General features: G+C 43.7%; 1 protein-coding gene and 1 long non-coding RNA gene across 2 annotated transcripts in view; both read left to right on the top strand.

The window, feature by feature from the left end:
• The window catches only part of kcnk10a (potassium channel, subfamily K, member 10a), a 102,447-nt gene extending 85,326 nt beyond the window's left edge, over positions 1-17,121 (top strand). The window contains exons 6-7 of the mRNA XM_084031065.1: positions 9,428-9,570; positions 16,227-17,121. Coding sequence (XP_083887191.1) covers positions 9,428-9,570; positions 16,227-16,865 — 782 coding nt within the window. The 3' untranslated portion in view covers positions 16,866-17,121. The remainder of the gene's footprint in view (positions 1-9,427; positions 9,571-16,226) is intronic.
• On the top strand, positions 1,491-3,136 carry LOC311027214. The gene is made up of 4 exons (XR_014598577.1): positions 1,491-1,678; positions 1,711-1,741; positions 2,595-2,723; positions 2,954-3,136. It is a non-coding gene; the product is annotated as an uncharacterized lncRNA (long non-coding RNA).
• Positions 17,122-17,323: the final 202 nt, after the last annotated feature.

Raw genomic sequence — 17,323 nt, 5'->3', positions numbered from 1 at the left:
TGACATGGGAGAACAGATATCTGGCAGGACCCAGCGCCCCGATATCTGTGATCTGACCGGCTGGCCTGCGTTACCATCTCCATCCAGGCACAGCGCCTCCTCAACCCCACTGCCTCGTAGGACACAGCAGCGGACAGCTGGGGAGAGGAGAGCTACCAAGAAACCTCCCCAGCAAACAACTGTTCAAATGGCTCTCAACTGCATCTCTTGCTCGCCCAATGCATTTTATTGACAATTTCCGCTTTTTCTGGGACCGCAGGCATCTTTTTAAGACAAACAGACTTTGCCTAAATAAGCTAGGGGCAAAGCTATTCATCACCAACATGTCTTACTGCCTGCGTCATCCATCTGTCGCCAAGGACAAGAGACAAGAGGAACCAACAAAGAGGGAAGACGAAACACAGATTATCAGAAACGTCGAAGGAGGACTGAATGTGGATCCCTCCCCCACCCCCCCCAAATCTCCATCCAGGTCTTCGTCATTCTCCCTCCCTCCAATAAACCTTTCTCTCCCCTCCTCCCCCTTGGAGTTCCAAGAGCTACCCCCACCTACCCCCCGCCCTTCTCAGATTATCAACAACGTCGAAGGAGGACTGAATGTGGATCCTTCCCCCACCCCTCCCAAATCCCAATCCAGGTCTTCGTCATTCTCCCTCCCTCCAATAAACCTTTCTCTCCCCTCCTCCCCCTTGGAATTCCAGGAGCTACCCCCACCTACCCCCCGCCCTACTCAGACCCCCTCTCCCAAGGCTGCAACTAAGTCACCAAAACTCAAGACCCCCTCTTCCAAGGCTGCAACGAAGTCACCAAAATCCAAGACCCCCTCTTCCAAGGCTGCAACTAAGTCAATAAAATCCAAGACCCCCTCTTCCAAAGCTGCAACTAAGTCACTAAAATCCAAGACCCCCTCCTCCAAGACTCTTCCCTTATGGCCACCTCTTCCCTTTTGGCCACCCCCTCCCCACCCTGACAGCAGCCCTGAATATTACTGAGACAGAAAAGGGTTCAGCAGTAGACCGCATTATCAGCTGGACCCAAGGTCGCCTACATCAAAACATGGCACCTTCTGCATTCCTGTTGTGACTACTAAGAGAGTAAACATTGGGAAACTTGAACACACAGCTAACCTAAACAATCTCATTCCTGTTCTCTCAAAATCAAAGTCAACCTCAAAGCCTGTCAATAACACCATCAGGATGGGTCTGCTAAATGTTAGGTCTCTTAAAGGGACTTAGTGCAGGATTTGTGAAAAAATAAACATTCACTTTAAGTCTTTTAATGCTAATGGGTGATGAAGCGTTCAAAACCAAAAAGAATGAGACCACACACATATCTCCCCATTGCCTTGAACAGGCTGTGTGCTGCATGATGTATTGCAATTCGTGGTCTGAATTTCCCGCGCAGTCCGGCGGACGTGACGTCAAATGACGCTGAATGCGCGTACTCGACGGCTTGGAGACCGGAAAAAGACAAGCGCGGTGGATTCAAGTACTGTATGTGTGGTAATGGACTCTGCTTCGGCCGGAAAATGACCCACCACCACACAAAGTCCACTAAAAAGTAATACCAAGAAGAAAACAAAGGTTTTATCAGCGGCAAGTCGTGAGTCCAAACGAAGTTATGACCAAAGCCGGGCTGGCACCCGGATAAACATTGGATATGCGTTCGACTCATGGAGGCTGCTTCAATTTGAACTCGGACTGAAAACAGATGCTGACATGGCTAATTTCCTAGTAACCAGGTAAGAATACATTACAGGTCATGTTTACGGCTTGATTTGAAAATCTTATGAGATCACCGAGGACTCGGAATGAGCTAAAGTGCAAAGTAGCGTTAGCTGCTAACATGTAACTTAGTCCAACGCTGTGTAACACTGAATAATTACAGACTGCGCATTGTCCACGGTCCTTTAGTCTGAAACCGAATAGTTATAAATATGTCCCTTTATATATGGGACCGAAAGCCCAACTGTTATCCGGGAGGTGACGTTAGCAGCTGGCTGCAACAGGCTAACAATTTGTTCGTGTCTGTGTAGTCATATTAGCCGCTAGCTACACACAGCAAGCCGGCTCCCCGGCTGCTTCGTGAGTGTAGGGGATAAAGCTATATCATACACACAGCACCGGCTCCCGTCTCGTTCCCGTCCCTGGGAAATACAGTATTTAGGGGGTACAGTAACGGTATTTACAGGCTGTGTGTTAGGGGCTATTGTGTTGACGTGTTGATGATACTGTTGTGATGTAGCTGAATAAAAGGCATTTAGAGCTAACCGTGAAGTGCACAATCGCATGTAAACAAGCTCAGAGAGAGAGCTTTTAGCATTTATTTTTTTTGACTTGTGTTGTACCTTCCACACAAGATTGCTCCAGACATTATACATTGCGTTGTATGTAAAGCAGAAGAAATTGTTTGTAAAAGTGAAGCGCACAATATTACCGAACGACTGAGACCCGTATTTTCACATTATTATTGTTGCAGGCAAACATTGTATGGCCATAGTTGTTCTGGCCGAAGAGAAAAGACACCAAGGTAGCAAAGTCACAGCCAGCTTGCTGACTCAGACTGTAACTTTTTAAAATATTGCTGTTTTCCAGCTACCAGAAGAAGCAAACTCCTGAAGCAGCTACTCAGGGAAGTAAGGAGATGAGAACATCAACACCCAGCAAGCGGACAGCTGCTAAAATCTCTCATCGATTATCACCAATCGAACCAGTGTCTGAGGGGTTAGTATGTTTTCAGGAATTTCAATCTTTTCAGAATATAGACAAAACATTGAAAAATATTATAATATAAAATAACATGAATTGCTGACATGTATTTAGCCACACTTCCCAACTACACACACACCACTGATTACACTGGTGACATTATCTTGACAGGGAAGATATTCTAATGGCTGGAGTTGGAGCATTGGTATGTGTTCTAACGCTACTGTTCTCTTCTCTCCATAAAGGCCTCAGCTACATGATCCAGAGATGTGAGCAAGAGAAGAGAGAAGACAAGACCGTCTTGTTTACCAGACATTTATTTTATTATAAACATATAAAAAATAAATACAAAATAAAACTATGTACATACTGCAAATTTGAAAAATACTTTGTTTTTCTGTAAACTTTGAAAATAAATATAAAAATATAGAATGTACATAAATGGTTTTTATTTTTGGATGAAATATTTGGCTGAAAAATGTTATTTTTTGAGGCAATGTAAATTGTCAGTCCGGCACCCTAAATGGAGCTTCTTTGTAACCTGTGTAATTCGCAAAAGGGTCAGGCTCCAGATGGGCACTCATGCTCAGACACTGGTCCGGAGCCTGCCGACAGCACAAGTTCTCCATTTGGGTTGGCATGCGTCGGCAGTTCAGGCAGGTGCACCAAGCAGGCTGCCCTCTATCTGGAACATGTGTGCCACTCCTTCCAGAGTCAATTCCAAATCCTGAAACAAAAACATTGAGAACAATAATAATAAGAATAACTTTAGTAATCCTCAAAGGGATGTTATGATTTTATTTGATTTTATTTTTATTCTGATTCAACTTAGTATAATACCAGTTATGACATATTGACATTTCTGTTTTTCTTGTATTTACTTTGTTTTCATCAGTGCTATTCATACCATTTATATTGTCTTATAATGGAAATGGTTTCACAAATTATCTCAGTGACACTGGCACATAACACTTGGCTTGAGACATTGAATCATACTACTGCTGTTACATGATAATGACTGTACACTTATGTCAGCTTGCTAGCAAGCTTTATCCAATGTTATAAATATTAGCTATGTTGGTAATTACCACAGTCAGAAATTAGCTGCAGCCACAAAGCCAAATGCTCTTCAAATACCATAACGTTGGTGGCAGGCACATTAGCTTCACTCACCAGTCACAAAACAATGGTTATCGCTAGCTCGTTATTCACCGTGGCTGGTGAAGTTTGAACTTTAGTAACCATTTGGCCAGTGTAAGGTAAACGTACTTTACATTACAACTGTCATTTTGCTGAATGAATGCGCTAATGTTGTCAAACATCCTAAAGTTACACTAAAATAAACACTTGTTTACTTACTTCGTCGCTTGACATGATGCTGTTCGCAGATGTATGCTACCAACGTAGTTCCGCGGAGGCATGTGCGGAGGTCTTGTAGTAAACAGTCACGTGAACAGCGAGTAAATAAATAACCGTGTCACAGCATCAGCTGCACTGAAGAGTTCATGCGCGCTCCCGCGCCGGCTTGGCAGATGGCTGCAGTTACCCTAACGGCCGTCGTGTCACTGTTGAGTCTTATTTCTTGATAAGTTCCTAAGCCCTAAGTTCCTTTAATAACAAATCATTTTTAGTCAATGATTTTATTACCACTTCTAAACTTGATTTTATGTTTTTAACTGAAACATGGCTAGAACAAAATAACAGTGCAAGCATTCTGATCGAGATAGCACCCCCCAACTATAATTTTATTGATGTTTGTAGATCTGGGAAAAGAGGTGGAGGGGTTGCTGCTATATTTAAAAATACATTTCAGGGGAAACAGATGTCACTTGGTGTTTTTCCATCATTCGAATATCTTTGTGCTGTGTTGAAATGCTCTCCCAGAGTTCTCCTGTTAATTATTTACAGGCCACCTAAATATTCGTCAAATTTTTTCGATGATTTTACTGAATTATTGTCTAGCATCTCCACTGATTTTGACTGCCTAGTTATAACTGGTGACTTTAATTTTCATATTGATGATTTGAATGACAAGGGTGCAAAATAACTTTTTAATATTCTAGACACATTTGACCTTTCTCAACATGTGAAAGAGGCTACTCATTGTAAGGGACACACCCTGGACCTGATTATCACAAAAGGTCTCCATGTTTCTGATGTTTTTGTGACTGATCCTTCATTGTCTGATCACTTCTGTGTTTTCTTTAATATTTCTTTCATTCCTGACACACAAACAGAATCAAATAAGGTCAAAAAGCGGTACATCAATGAACATGCCAATGTACTCTTTAAAAATGCCATCTCCTCGTTACCACCTCTAAACCCATGTCATGCTGATGATCTTGTAAACATCTTTAATTCCAAAATTCTGAATGTCATAGATGTCATTGCACCTGCTACGGTTAAAACAATTTCTGGTAAGCAAAAGGCACCCTGGAGAAAAGCTGCTGTTGTGACAGCCCAGAGAAGAGAGTGCAGGAAGGCTGAACGAATCTGGCGGAGTACTAAACTTCATATTCACCATGACATCTATAAAGAGAGCCTCCGGGCCTACAATTTAAAAATTTAAAATTATTATATAATTATATAAAATTTTAATTTAAAAAGTGCGAGAGAAACATACTTCTCCAATATCATAAACAACAACGCTAATAAGGCGAAAACCCTATTTGCAACTGTTGACAGACTGACCAACCCCCCAACACAAATACCACCTAAACTCCACTCCACACAGAAATGCAATGAGTTTGCATTCTTTTATACTAATAAAATTGAAGGCATCAGACGCGCCATCAATATCTCAAACAAAAAAGTTGGATCACCACCCTGTTCAGGCAAAAGTAACACAGCAATGATGGCAAGCTTTAATGCCATAGACTCTAAAACTCTAGTGGAAACGGTGACAAATCTAAAATCATCCACCTGCTGCCTTGATGCTTTACCTACCAACTTTTTTAAGAATGTTTTTGACTGCCTATCAATAGACGTATTGCAAATAGTTAATAACTCCATTCAGTCAGGCAATTTCCCAAAGGCCTTCAAAACTGCAGTCATTAAACCTCTTCTAAAAAAGCGGAGCCTAGATGCCTCTATTATCAACAACTACAGACCAATTTCAAATCTACCCTTCATAAGTAAAATAATTGAGAAAGTTGTCCTCCAACAACTAAATCACTTCCTGGCTTCAACTGGCTGCCACAACAACTTCCAGTCAGGATTTTGACCTTTTCATAGCACAGAGACAGCCCTTATTAAAGTTGTAAATGACATCCGTCTTAACACAGACTCTGGCAAAACTTCAATATTAATGCTATTAGACCTCAGTGCTGCATTTGACACTGTCGACCACTCAATACTCTTGGACAGGTTGGAAAACTGGGTGGGGCTCTCAGGCACAGTCTTAAACTGGTTCAAGTCATATCTACAAGATAGGAACTATTTTGTTTCCATTGGCGATTTTGTATCAGAACCTACCAATGTAACGTGTGGAGTCCCCCAATGTTCAATCTTGGGGCCAACTTTATTCAACATCTACATGCTCCCATTGACCATCATTGCTATGCCGATGACACCCAAATCTATGTAGCACTATCACCAAACGACTATCGCCCCATAGATCTTCTGTGCCAGTGCATTGAGCAAGTCAAAGACTGGATGTGCCAAAACTTCCTACAACTAAATGAGGACAAAACTGAGATAATTGTTTTTGGTGCTAAAAAAGAAAGGTTTAAAGTAATTCAACACCTTCACTCTCTGTCCCTGAAAACCTCAAACAAAGCCAGAAATCTTGGGGTTATTATGGATTCTGATTTACATTTCGACAATCACGTTAAATCAGTAACAAAATCAGCCTACTATCACCTAAAAAATGAAGCAAGACTTAGAGGGCTCATGTCAGCTCAAGACTTAGAAAAACTTGTACATGCCTTTATTACTAGTAGGCTAGACTACTGTAATGGTCTCCTTGCAGGTCTTCCGAAAAAAACTGTCAGGCAGCTACAGCTTGTTCAGAACGCTGCTGCTAGAGTTCTTACAAAGACCAAAAAATGTGAGCACATTACACCAATTCTTAAATCCTTACATTGGCTCCCTGTATGTCAGAGGATTGATTTCAAAATCCTCCTGCTCACATATAAATCACTACATGGTCTAGGACCGAAGTATATCACTGATATGCTCCCACTACATAAGCCTTCTAGACCACTAAGATCTTCTGAGACCAATCTGTTAGTGATTCCCAGAGTAAACAACAATCACGGGAGAGCATCATTTAGTCACTATGCAACAAATGGCTGGAATAAACTGTAAGACTTGCCCCAACTCTGACCACTTTTAAAACTAGACTGAAAACTGTTATGTTCACCATAGCTTTCTGCTAAATCTTTTAATGTCTGCACTGTTTTTAATTATTGCAAATATGTTTTTATTCTCTTTTCTTTCTGTAATGCATTTTTAAATTTTTATTATTTTCTTTTAATTCTTCTATTTTTTTTCTTCTCACTTTGTTTTATGATGTGAAGCACTTTGAGTCTGCCTTGTGTATGAAATGTGCTATACAAATAAAGTTGCCTTGCCTTGCCTTGCCTTCATTATTGCTCTTAGTTCTAATTGTATCTGTGGCTTATTGGTTTGTAGTGTTAGATCAGGGATGCCAGGGTAAAATTGGACAGGGGGCCAGATTTTTCTCAAGTGAGACCTCAGGGGGAGTGAAAAGGCCAAACATTAACTCAACACATGGATAGGTAGGCTATTTGAAATTGTTCATGAAGGCCTACACATCAAAAAGAAATTGCATTGGCACCAAACGTGTTTCTAAAAACATTTTATGCAAGAAATAAGCTATGCAGTTGCTGAATCTGTCTTTATCTTAGATGGACAACATTCAGTTTAAAAGATTTTCGAGAGCTTGCAGGAGGGAGCGGCGCACCGTCTCTCCACACTCGCCGTGAGTCTAATGCATTGCAGGGCATACCGTAAATCCTTTAATATAGCCTCAGCCAAAATCTTCGAGACGCGAACCTGACAATGAATGGGAAGTATGGAAATAACGCTGCCTGTCGACACTTGCCCCGTCCAATGTTAGAGACCGGCCGGTAATAGGATTTACGGTATATATATTTTTTTAAATAGATAAAATAATAATATATAATATTCTTCCCTTATCACCCGCGGGTCGGATGTGACGTACAGTCGGGCCGGGTCCGGCCCGTGGGCCGTAACCCTGGCATCCCTGTGTTAGATGTTGGCTAGCTTTTTCTATTGGCTTCTATTAGGTATTGTTGACCATCCATGATAACAATCTTTGACCGCTGGTTTTATGATATGAGGCTGATCCACGTGTGCGCAAAGATCCCACAGCTGGAATTAAACTCTCTACAGCTATGTGGTATGTGTAGTATCCGTTCAACTACCAAGGTTTCCCATTAATGAAAGTATAATTAATTAGTCAAAGTAGAATTCATGAATTAATGTTGAATCCATTAATGACAGTAGAATCCATTGACGATAATGGATGCAACACACTTGTGCTGCTCATCTTGAACGCTGTAGACAGAGATAACGTTCGAGAAGAATGGTAATTATCTTATATTAATTATTATGGTTTTGATTCTTATTAACACTGGATGTAAGATGTTAATGCTGCTAACATTAGCTAATGTTACCTAGCGCAGACTACCTGGCATCGATTACATTGCAGTTAAACAAAAAAAAAATTATATTGATATACCAATTTCTATCTTTACAGGTAACATCAGTATAGCGGCGGATGGCAAGATAGAGGTCGCCTGCTGTCTGGGCACAGCCACGATCTCACCACTGCTAAACATGTAATTCTACCTGCTCTGTTTCAATGATTAAACAACTCATTACACTGGAATGTACATTTTTATGTTCCCTTGTCAAGTTGTTGAAAGAGCAGCTGTGTATAATTAATGTGCATACATGTGAATAAACATTTTTAAAAAATGCATTACTTGCATTGCATCTCTGTTGATTATGCATACCAAAGCAGACATGTCTCTTATTTTGACAAAAAATACTAAATACTACAATCACAACATTTTTAAAAGTGTAGAGCATGTGTGCAAAAGTCATCTGCGGGTTGGGCCTCCTTCAATATCGGCAATGTCCGACAGCTCCAACAGCACAAAAACAAGAGAACAGTGGTTTAATCACAAACCTGTCCACGACGCTGTGAAGCCAGATGTTAATTTACGTTGGTAGTCAACATATAGTGAGCCAGCGGCAGTGTCAGAAAGTAGCATGCTAACATTATTGTTAGCATTATCACACTAGCTGGCTAGCTAGCTGGTCAGCTTACATTACCCAAGGGAGCATACGAATTGCTACTGTTACGAACGTAATCAGTAGCTTCGTAAATTAAACAGAAATGGGTAGTTGGTTTGCAACAAGGTGAAACATTTGAAAAGTGAAACTTACCAGGATCAGTAACAGAGTAGATCTGCAGCAGCATATTTTCCACCATCGCCTCAAACGTTAACCCCACCCCTATCCCCTGACATAAGCAAGACTTTGTTCTTTGGCGGAATTTGTGGAAACACAAATAACTGGTTCGCGATTAGGCACCAGATCCAAACTTGCCCTTAAAATGCCTTGGTGGAAAAGAAGCACCAGTGAACCCACCTGTGAATGTCTTAATTCTTTGTTGTGATCCAGCAGCAGCACAGTGACACATTTGTGTCTTGTTTTCTAACCAGGGGGAGACAGAAGGATTCAGTACCGGACATGGTACAGACCGCTGGTGTGGTTCTGGATCCTGGGTGGTCTTGCCTACTTTGCTGCAGTACTGAACATGATTGGAGACTGGCTGAGGGTGCTGTCCAAAAAGACAAAAGAAGAGGTATGATTTCATGAGGAACAATCATTGCCCATATGATGATGTTGCTCATTGTGTATTCTTGACAAGAGGACAAGCTTCTTCTGATATATCACTACAACCAATCATAATGTTCGTTAGGCATACTTCATTGTTTGATTTATGGATTGATTGAAGCATGTTAATGTCAGAATCTTTCATATTATCTCCTAATCCTCATCCCAGTTCTGTTTCAGTGGTGGAATATTATGTGATAACATTTTGAGATTAAAAGGAACACTTCACTCACACAATAATCATATCAGTTAGTCAATTGGTGTTACTTTGAATTTGTTGATAACATCAACAAAGAAAATGGGCCAGCCAATCTACACTGCTAATCTACACTGCTTTAAAAAATGAAGGGAACTGTTAATAATTATAGTATAACACCAAGTCAGTTAAACTTCAGGGACATCAATCTGTTCATTTTAGGAAGCACAAGTGATTGGAAATCAATTTCACCTGCTTTTGGTACAAATGAAGACCAGTTCACAGGTAGGCCAGCTCCTACATGATGGCACATCCATACGTGAGGTCACAAGAAGGTTTGCTGTGTCCCTAGCACAGTTTTAAGAGCCTAGAGGAGATACCAGGAGAGCCCAACAGGGCCGTAGAAGGGCATCAACACAGCAGGGGGACTGGTATATGCTCCTTTGTGCCAGGAGAAATGGGAGGCGCACTGCCAGAGCCCTATAAAATGACTGGTGTGCATACTGCGGGAATGTTTCTTACCAAACAGTCAGAAATAGACTCCATGAGGGTGGCATGAGGGCTCTAGTGGGACCTGTGGTTTTGGTAGGTCGGCCATTAGCGCCCTGATGAAAGCAGGTTCACACTGAGCACATGTGACGGCTGTGAAAGCATCTGGAGATGCTGCGGTGAACGTTAGGCTGCCTGTAACATAATCCTGGTCTGGGGAGTCATAGCCGGCACCCTGACTGCTGTTAGGTACTGGGATGAAATCCTCAGAGCGATTGTCAGACCTTATGCTGTTGCAGAGGGCTGTGGCTTCCTGCTAGTGCAGGACTAGTCCGAACTCATGTGGCCATAGTGTGTAGGCAAGTCCTGGATGACGAAGGTATTGATGCCATTGACTGACCGTCGAATTTCCTGGACATAAATCAATTTGAGAACGTATAGAACGTTATGTATCGGTTCATCCGGTGGTGCCATGTCCCACCACAGACTGTCCATGAGCTCACTGATGCCCTGATCAAGGTCTGGGAGGAGATCCACAAAGACAACGTCCACAGACTCATCAGGAGCACTCATAGACATGCTGTCTGTCAGGATTGCATACAGGTGTACAGGGGCCAGACACACTAGATTCAAATTATAAGATGTAATTATACATTTCTTAAAGTTAGATCAGCCTGTGATTAAAATGGTTTATTTTGTTTTTTGTTGTGATTTTGAATCCAGTCCATAATGGATTGATTTTTATTTACATTGACTATTGTTACGTAATATTCCACAAATTATACAATGTACATCAGTTAAGATTTTCAACTTGAATAATTTGTTCTTTAAGATCTGTTATGTTATTTAACTGTTAATATTTTTGAGCAGTGTATATTGAAACACTAGTTTACAAACTCACACTGGTAAATCAGAGTCATATATTCAGTACACATGCAGTTTCACTAAAACCTTTGTGTTGCCCTCTTGGCCAATAATATTGATTGGTAAGCTTTTAGACGATCCGCCACTATTAAATTTACTGATACAGTAGACAGCAGAGCATGCAGTAGGTCAAGTTGAATGTTACTTTAATAATTCTCTTTCTGTGTCACCCGATCACCGTAAGTTTGTTGATCATTTATCTGTGGCTCAACCAACCGCAGAGACTTTCTCCGTATGGACTCCATAGTCATCACTGCCTGTTGTCCCATGGACTCCTGAACTGCCTTTGCCCCATGAGTCTGTCCATGCACCTGCTGACTTCCGCATCAGAGATTGCAGTCACTGACTTGACGGGACCAATCAGCTGGGGGAAAAGACTGAATTCTCACCAAGCCCGGTGGTCTGTGATCACTCAGTTCCACTTCTTCCTGTCCTGCCCCTGCCCTGGTTCCCGTAATGTCAAATCTGATGCCTTGTTTCGTCAGTTCCAGGGGGAGGAGGCTGCTGCTGCCAGACCCTTTCCCTTCCTCTCAGGAGAAATGCGATGAACCTGAAAACGTATATGATTGTGTTGCAGAAATAATAATGTCATTCAAGATGGCGCCGTGCCAGTGGCAGCCTATCGTAGCAGCTCCCTGTACTCTATAGTTTGTATTGAGTTCTTATTTTGTTTTTAGCTTACTTTTTTTTTATTATTTGTACTCTGCGCTGTGGATTAACACAATCCACAGATGCTTCTCCAACGTTTTGGATATCTCCTAGTTACCTTTTTCGTGCTTTGGTCTCTCCTGGTGACTGGAAGCCATGCCTGCTCTACAGCCGGCATTGTTTGCAGCCGCGACCAGCTGATCGCCCTGAGGCCCCAAACCCTCCTCGCCGGGGAGAGACCGACAGTACCGAAGGAGCTACAGAGGAGACGGCAAGGCTGCAGAGCGGGTGTTAAACGGAGAAGGAAGAGTAGGAAGTTTAAGCACGGAAATCATTACTGGAAACGTAAGGTCCCTGGCAAATAAGATGGAAGAACTGGAAGTGCTCGCCAGGACGCAGCGGGAGTACAGAGAGTCCAGTATCATGTGTTTCACGGAAACGTGGCTACACGACTAGATACCAGACTCCAACGCCACCATCCCTGGCTTCTACATGGTCCGAACCAACAGAGACACCACCGCGAGTAGCAAGAAGAAGGGAGGAGGACTCGCCGTGCTCGTCAACAACAGGTGGTGTCACCCCGGGCACATCTCTGTTAAAGGCATCGAGCTCATCGCCATCGGACTACGTCCATATTTTCTGCCACAGGAGTTTACAAGTGTTATTGCCATTAGTTTACATCCCGCCATCTGGAAACGCTGTGTGACGTTATCCACGCTGAGACCGCAGCACTACAGACGAAACACCCCGGAGCCTTCGTCATCATTACAGGTGACTACAACCACGTCTCTCTCTCATCCACACTCCCAATGTTCCACCAGTTTGTCAAATGCACAACAAGGGACAATAAAACTATAGATCTGCTGTATGCAAATGTTAAAGATGCATACAGCTCCACTGCCCTCCCTCCCCTGGGCAGGTCAGACCACAACATCGTCCTGCTCTCCCAATCATACAAGCCTGTGGTTCAGCAGCTACCAGTGACAGTGAGAACTGTGAGGAAATGGTCCCCCGGTCACTGGTTCAGCAGCTACCAGTGACAGTGAGAACTGTGAGGAAATGGTCCCCCGAGGCCATGGAATCACTGCAGGGTTCCCTGGAAGCCACTGACTAGGAGGCACTCTATAAACCACACGGTGAGGACATTGATGGCATCACTGACTGCGTCTCTGATTACATTGGGTTCTGCATGGACAACACCATCCCCACTAAAGAAGTCTGCTGTTACCCAAACAACAAACCCTGGGTGACCAGCGACCTAAAGGCCGTACTCAACGAGAAAAAGAGGGCCTTCAGGTCAGGGGACCGTGCGGAACTCAAGCGTGTTCAGAGAGAACTAAAACACAGCATCAGGTAGAGTAAGGAAAAATACAGGAGAAAACTGAATTCAAACTGGAAAACAATAACACCAGAGATGTTTGGAGGGGGATGAGAGAGATCACCGGCTTCCAGAGGAGAGGTGGAGGAACAGCTGAGGGAAACATACAACGTGCGAATGAGTTCAACCTGTTTTTCAACAGGTTCGACTCCAGCTCCCCCAGCAACCAGCTGCTGCTCCTCTGAGCAACCAACTCTTGGACACTACCCCCCCACAGCCCCACACCAACCCCCACAGCGGACACCAGCTTTTACCACCTCCTTCTCCCCCACCCCCCACCACAGACTTTCTCACACACCCCTCCCCCAGGACTCTTGAACTTCCCCCACTGCTGCCTTCAAACTCTTGCAGCAGTCAGCACTCTGCACCACCCCCATCCCCCAGACTGGACTTAACATCACAGCCAGCCAGGTGAGGAGAGAGAGCTGGAGAGGCTCAATCAGAGAAAAGCTGCTGGACCGGACCGCATCAGCATTCGCGTGCTGAAGGCCTGTGCCGGCCAGCTCTGTGAACCTGAGCCTCCACCTTCAGAGAGTGCCAGTGCTCTGGAAAACATCCTGCCTTGTTCCAGTGCCCAAAAAGGACATCCTGTGGCACTGAATGACTACAGGCCGATTGCACTGACCTCTCACATCATGAAGGTCATGGAGAGGCTGGTTTTTGCACACCTCAGACCCCTAGTGTGCCCATCACAGGACCCCCTACAATTTTCATATCAGCCCCATGTTGGGGTTGATGATGCAATCATTTACCTGCTGCAGGAAGCCTACTCCTCCCTGGATAGACCCAACACTGCTGTCCACGTCATGTTCTTCGACTTCTCCAGCGCCTTTAACACCATCCAGCCCAAGCTGCTGAAGGCCAAACTGGAGAACATGCGGGTGGATTCTCCCCTCATCACATGGGTCGATGACTATCTGACGGGCAGACAGCAGTTTGTGAGATTACAAAACTGTGTGTCTGACCGTCTGATTGGCAACATTGGTGCCCCCCAGGGAACTGTGCTGTCTCCCTTCCTCTTCACCACCTACACTGCAGATTAGTACTGTACTGAGTCGTGTCATCTGCAGAAATTCTCTGATGACATGGCCATTGTGGGGTGCGTAGAATGTGGGAGGGAGGATGAGTACAGAGACCTGGTCGGCAATTTTGTCAAATGGTGTGGGGAGAACCACCTGCAGCTGAACGTGGCGAAGACAAAGAGATGGTGGTGGACTTCAGGAAGAACAAGCCCCTGCCCTCTCCGGTCTGTATCGGTGGGTGAGATGTTGACATTGTGGACTTACAAATACCTGGGTGTGGTGCTGGACAATAAACTGGAGCGGACCACAAACACAGAGGCAGTCTACAAGAAGGGCCTGAGCCGGCTCTACTTCCTGAGGAGGCTCAAGTCCTTTAATGTCTGCAACCGGATGCTCCAGATGTTCTTTGAGTCTGTAGTTGCAAGCACCATCTTCTTCATTGTGTTGTCCTGGGGTGCGGGCATCAAAGCGAAGGATGCACACAGACTTAACAAACTCATAAAAAAGGCAGGGTCTGTTGTTGGCTCTAAGCTTGTCACCCTGGAGGAGGTGGCGGAGGACAGGATGCTGGCAAAACTGCTGGTGATCATGGACAATGTCTCTCACCCCCTCCACGAAACTCTGGACAAGCTTAAGAGCAGCTTCAGCAGCAGAGTCATTCAACCCCGCTGCCTTAAAGAACGGCACAGGAAATCATTCCTACCTGGTGCCATCAGACTGTATAATGCCCATGCAACTCACACACAAACACATACAAATTAAGTGACTTATTATTTAAATATAACCACATTGTGTATTGTACAGTTTTATTTTTTTGTATTCTGAAGGTATTGTACCGCTGCTGCTACGATGACCTAATTTCCCCTCGGGAATCGATCAATCAATTAATCAATCAATCTATCTATCTATCTATCTATCTATTAGGGTTGCACATCTCTCTGTGATGAACGATTCGATATGCATCTAGATACACAGGTTACGATTCGATTAAAAAACGATATCCTTTTATTACAGACCAATTTGAATCAAATCGATTCCATACAGTGTAAGAACGATACGATTTGATTCTATTTGATTCTATCTACAATATTTGTTGTAGATATTTTATAAAATAAAGAAGCCAATTCTATGAAAGTGACAGTACAATAGTTTCTTTTCAAATATGTAAAAAACCACATATCCCTAAGCATTGTGGCTGTATGGCACTGGCAACAACAACAAAAACAGAACAACAAAATCGCATGTCAATGTATTTATTTTTAGACATGGACCAAAAAAAGTCTGAAAGTCTGGCTGAATCGTTGGATGGCGGTCACAGGACAGTGTCGTGGATGCTACTCGTGCTGCGGCCGCCTCTTTTGGCGCAAGTTGAGACACAAGCGATTGACATTCAAAGCCATCCATCTCTCACGTGCGGTCGTGGAGTGCCTGCGGTCACACGGCAGCGTCGCAGCCGTCTACCTGTGCTGCGCCCGCCTCTCCACCTCCACCTCCTCCATTTTCCATGTTGTCCCTTGTTTATCACTCATACCAGCTAGGCAGCTACGGCATTTCACAGGCAGCTTCAGCTCTCACGTTGTTTTAGAGACGCTGGTGTAATGCCGCCAACCGCTTCAAAGTCTTGCGATACCCGATCCAGACTCTATAACCGATTCATCTAGGAATTCATTGATAATTGGTACCTACCTACCTACCCACCCACCCACCCACCTACCCACCTATCTCTCTATCTATCAATCATTTGTATTGATCCGTGGCAATATTCACTGGAGGTGCTTGTAAAATGGGACTGTTATAATGTTGACAGACATTTTTGGATTATGTTTTGTCACTGTTGATGAGATTAAGATATGTTGGGATTGTCATGAATTACTTAATATTCCTATTTATCTTGAAAAGGATAAATATGATAAAATATGAACATGCTTAAGTGACGCATTGATTTGTTCTAACCATCTTTGTTCAAGGTTGGAGAGATTAAGGCTCATGCAGCAGAATGGAAAGCAAATGTGCGCGCAGAGTTCCGGGAGACACGTCGTCGTATGAGTGTCGAAGTCCATGACAAGCTGCAGCGTGCCGCCACCATCCGGAGCATGGAGAGACGGCAGCTGGGCTTGGATCAACGTGCCGTGTCCCTAGACATACTTTCCCCAGAGCGCCGCGCTATCTTCAACAGCCTAGACACCAACAGCTATAAGACGTCCTCCCAGGAGAGCATTGACTCCAAGCTAAACAACCTTCTTCTGCGGGGGGCTGAGCAGTGCGACGGCAGCGCCAACCACCAGACCATGTCTGAGGACAACATTTTCAACCGCCTGGGCTCCGTTACCAAGATGGCCAAGCGCAACAGGAATCGGGACCTCAAGAAGAACATCCCAGATGAGACTCGGCGGCCTTACAGTGAAGCCTACGGCTGCAGCACGCCCACTTTTGATGGCAGCACATTTATCACAGATGAAGGGAAAAGGAAGGACGATGGAGACGATGAGAATGAAGACAAGGAATGCAACACTAGCTTGTCTAATTTTCCACTGTTTGTGGATGCATGCAAGCCACATAATGGGTTTATTCAAGAGCTAACCAAAGATAACGAGAGTGAGAAATAATTTGAAACAGAGCTGCATATTCTTAAGGGTCCATAGACAGTGAATACTGCAATATATTAGTGCCTTATATCTCTCTGATTCCTGTGTGAAGAACCTGTCACTTCATGCTACTGTAATGTCAACATATTCACTGTACCCTCTGTGGATGTGATGCACACATTGTGCTGTATATGTACAAGGCCTGCTAGGGTTTGTCAAATTGAGCTACGCAATTATTATCACATTCTTTAAAAAGGTTGTCAGATAATGTATTTAAAGATTGGCCAATATTTCTGTCAGCTATGATGACGTTTTACTACAGTAACATCCAGATGAAAGGATGGCGGAAGCACATTTTTTCTCTCAATGTTCGGTGTTGTCAACTCTCAACCATATTGGATGTGTAGTGCTCACTGAATGCCTTCATGTTAGCCTGTACATGTCACTCATCAAGCAGCATGAACACAAGCACTCACCAA

Source organism: Eutrigla gurnardus, assembly GCF_963514095.1.
Source record: "Eutrigla gurnardus genome assembly, chromosome: 16".
Classification (NCBI taxonomy): Eukaryota; Metazoa; Chordata; class Actinopteri; order Perciformes; family Triglidae; genus Eutrigla; species Eutrigla gurnardus.
This window is presented reverse-complemented; position numbering and strand designations above follow the sequence as displayed.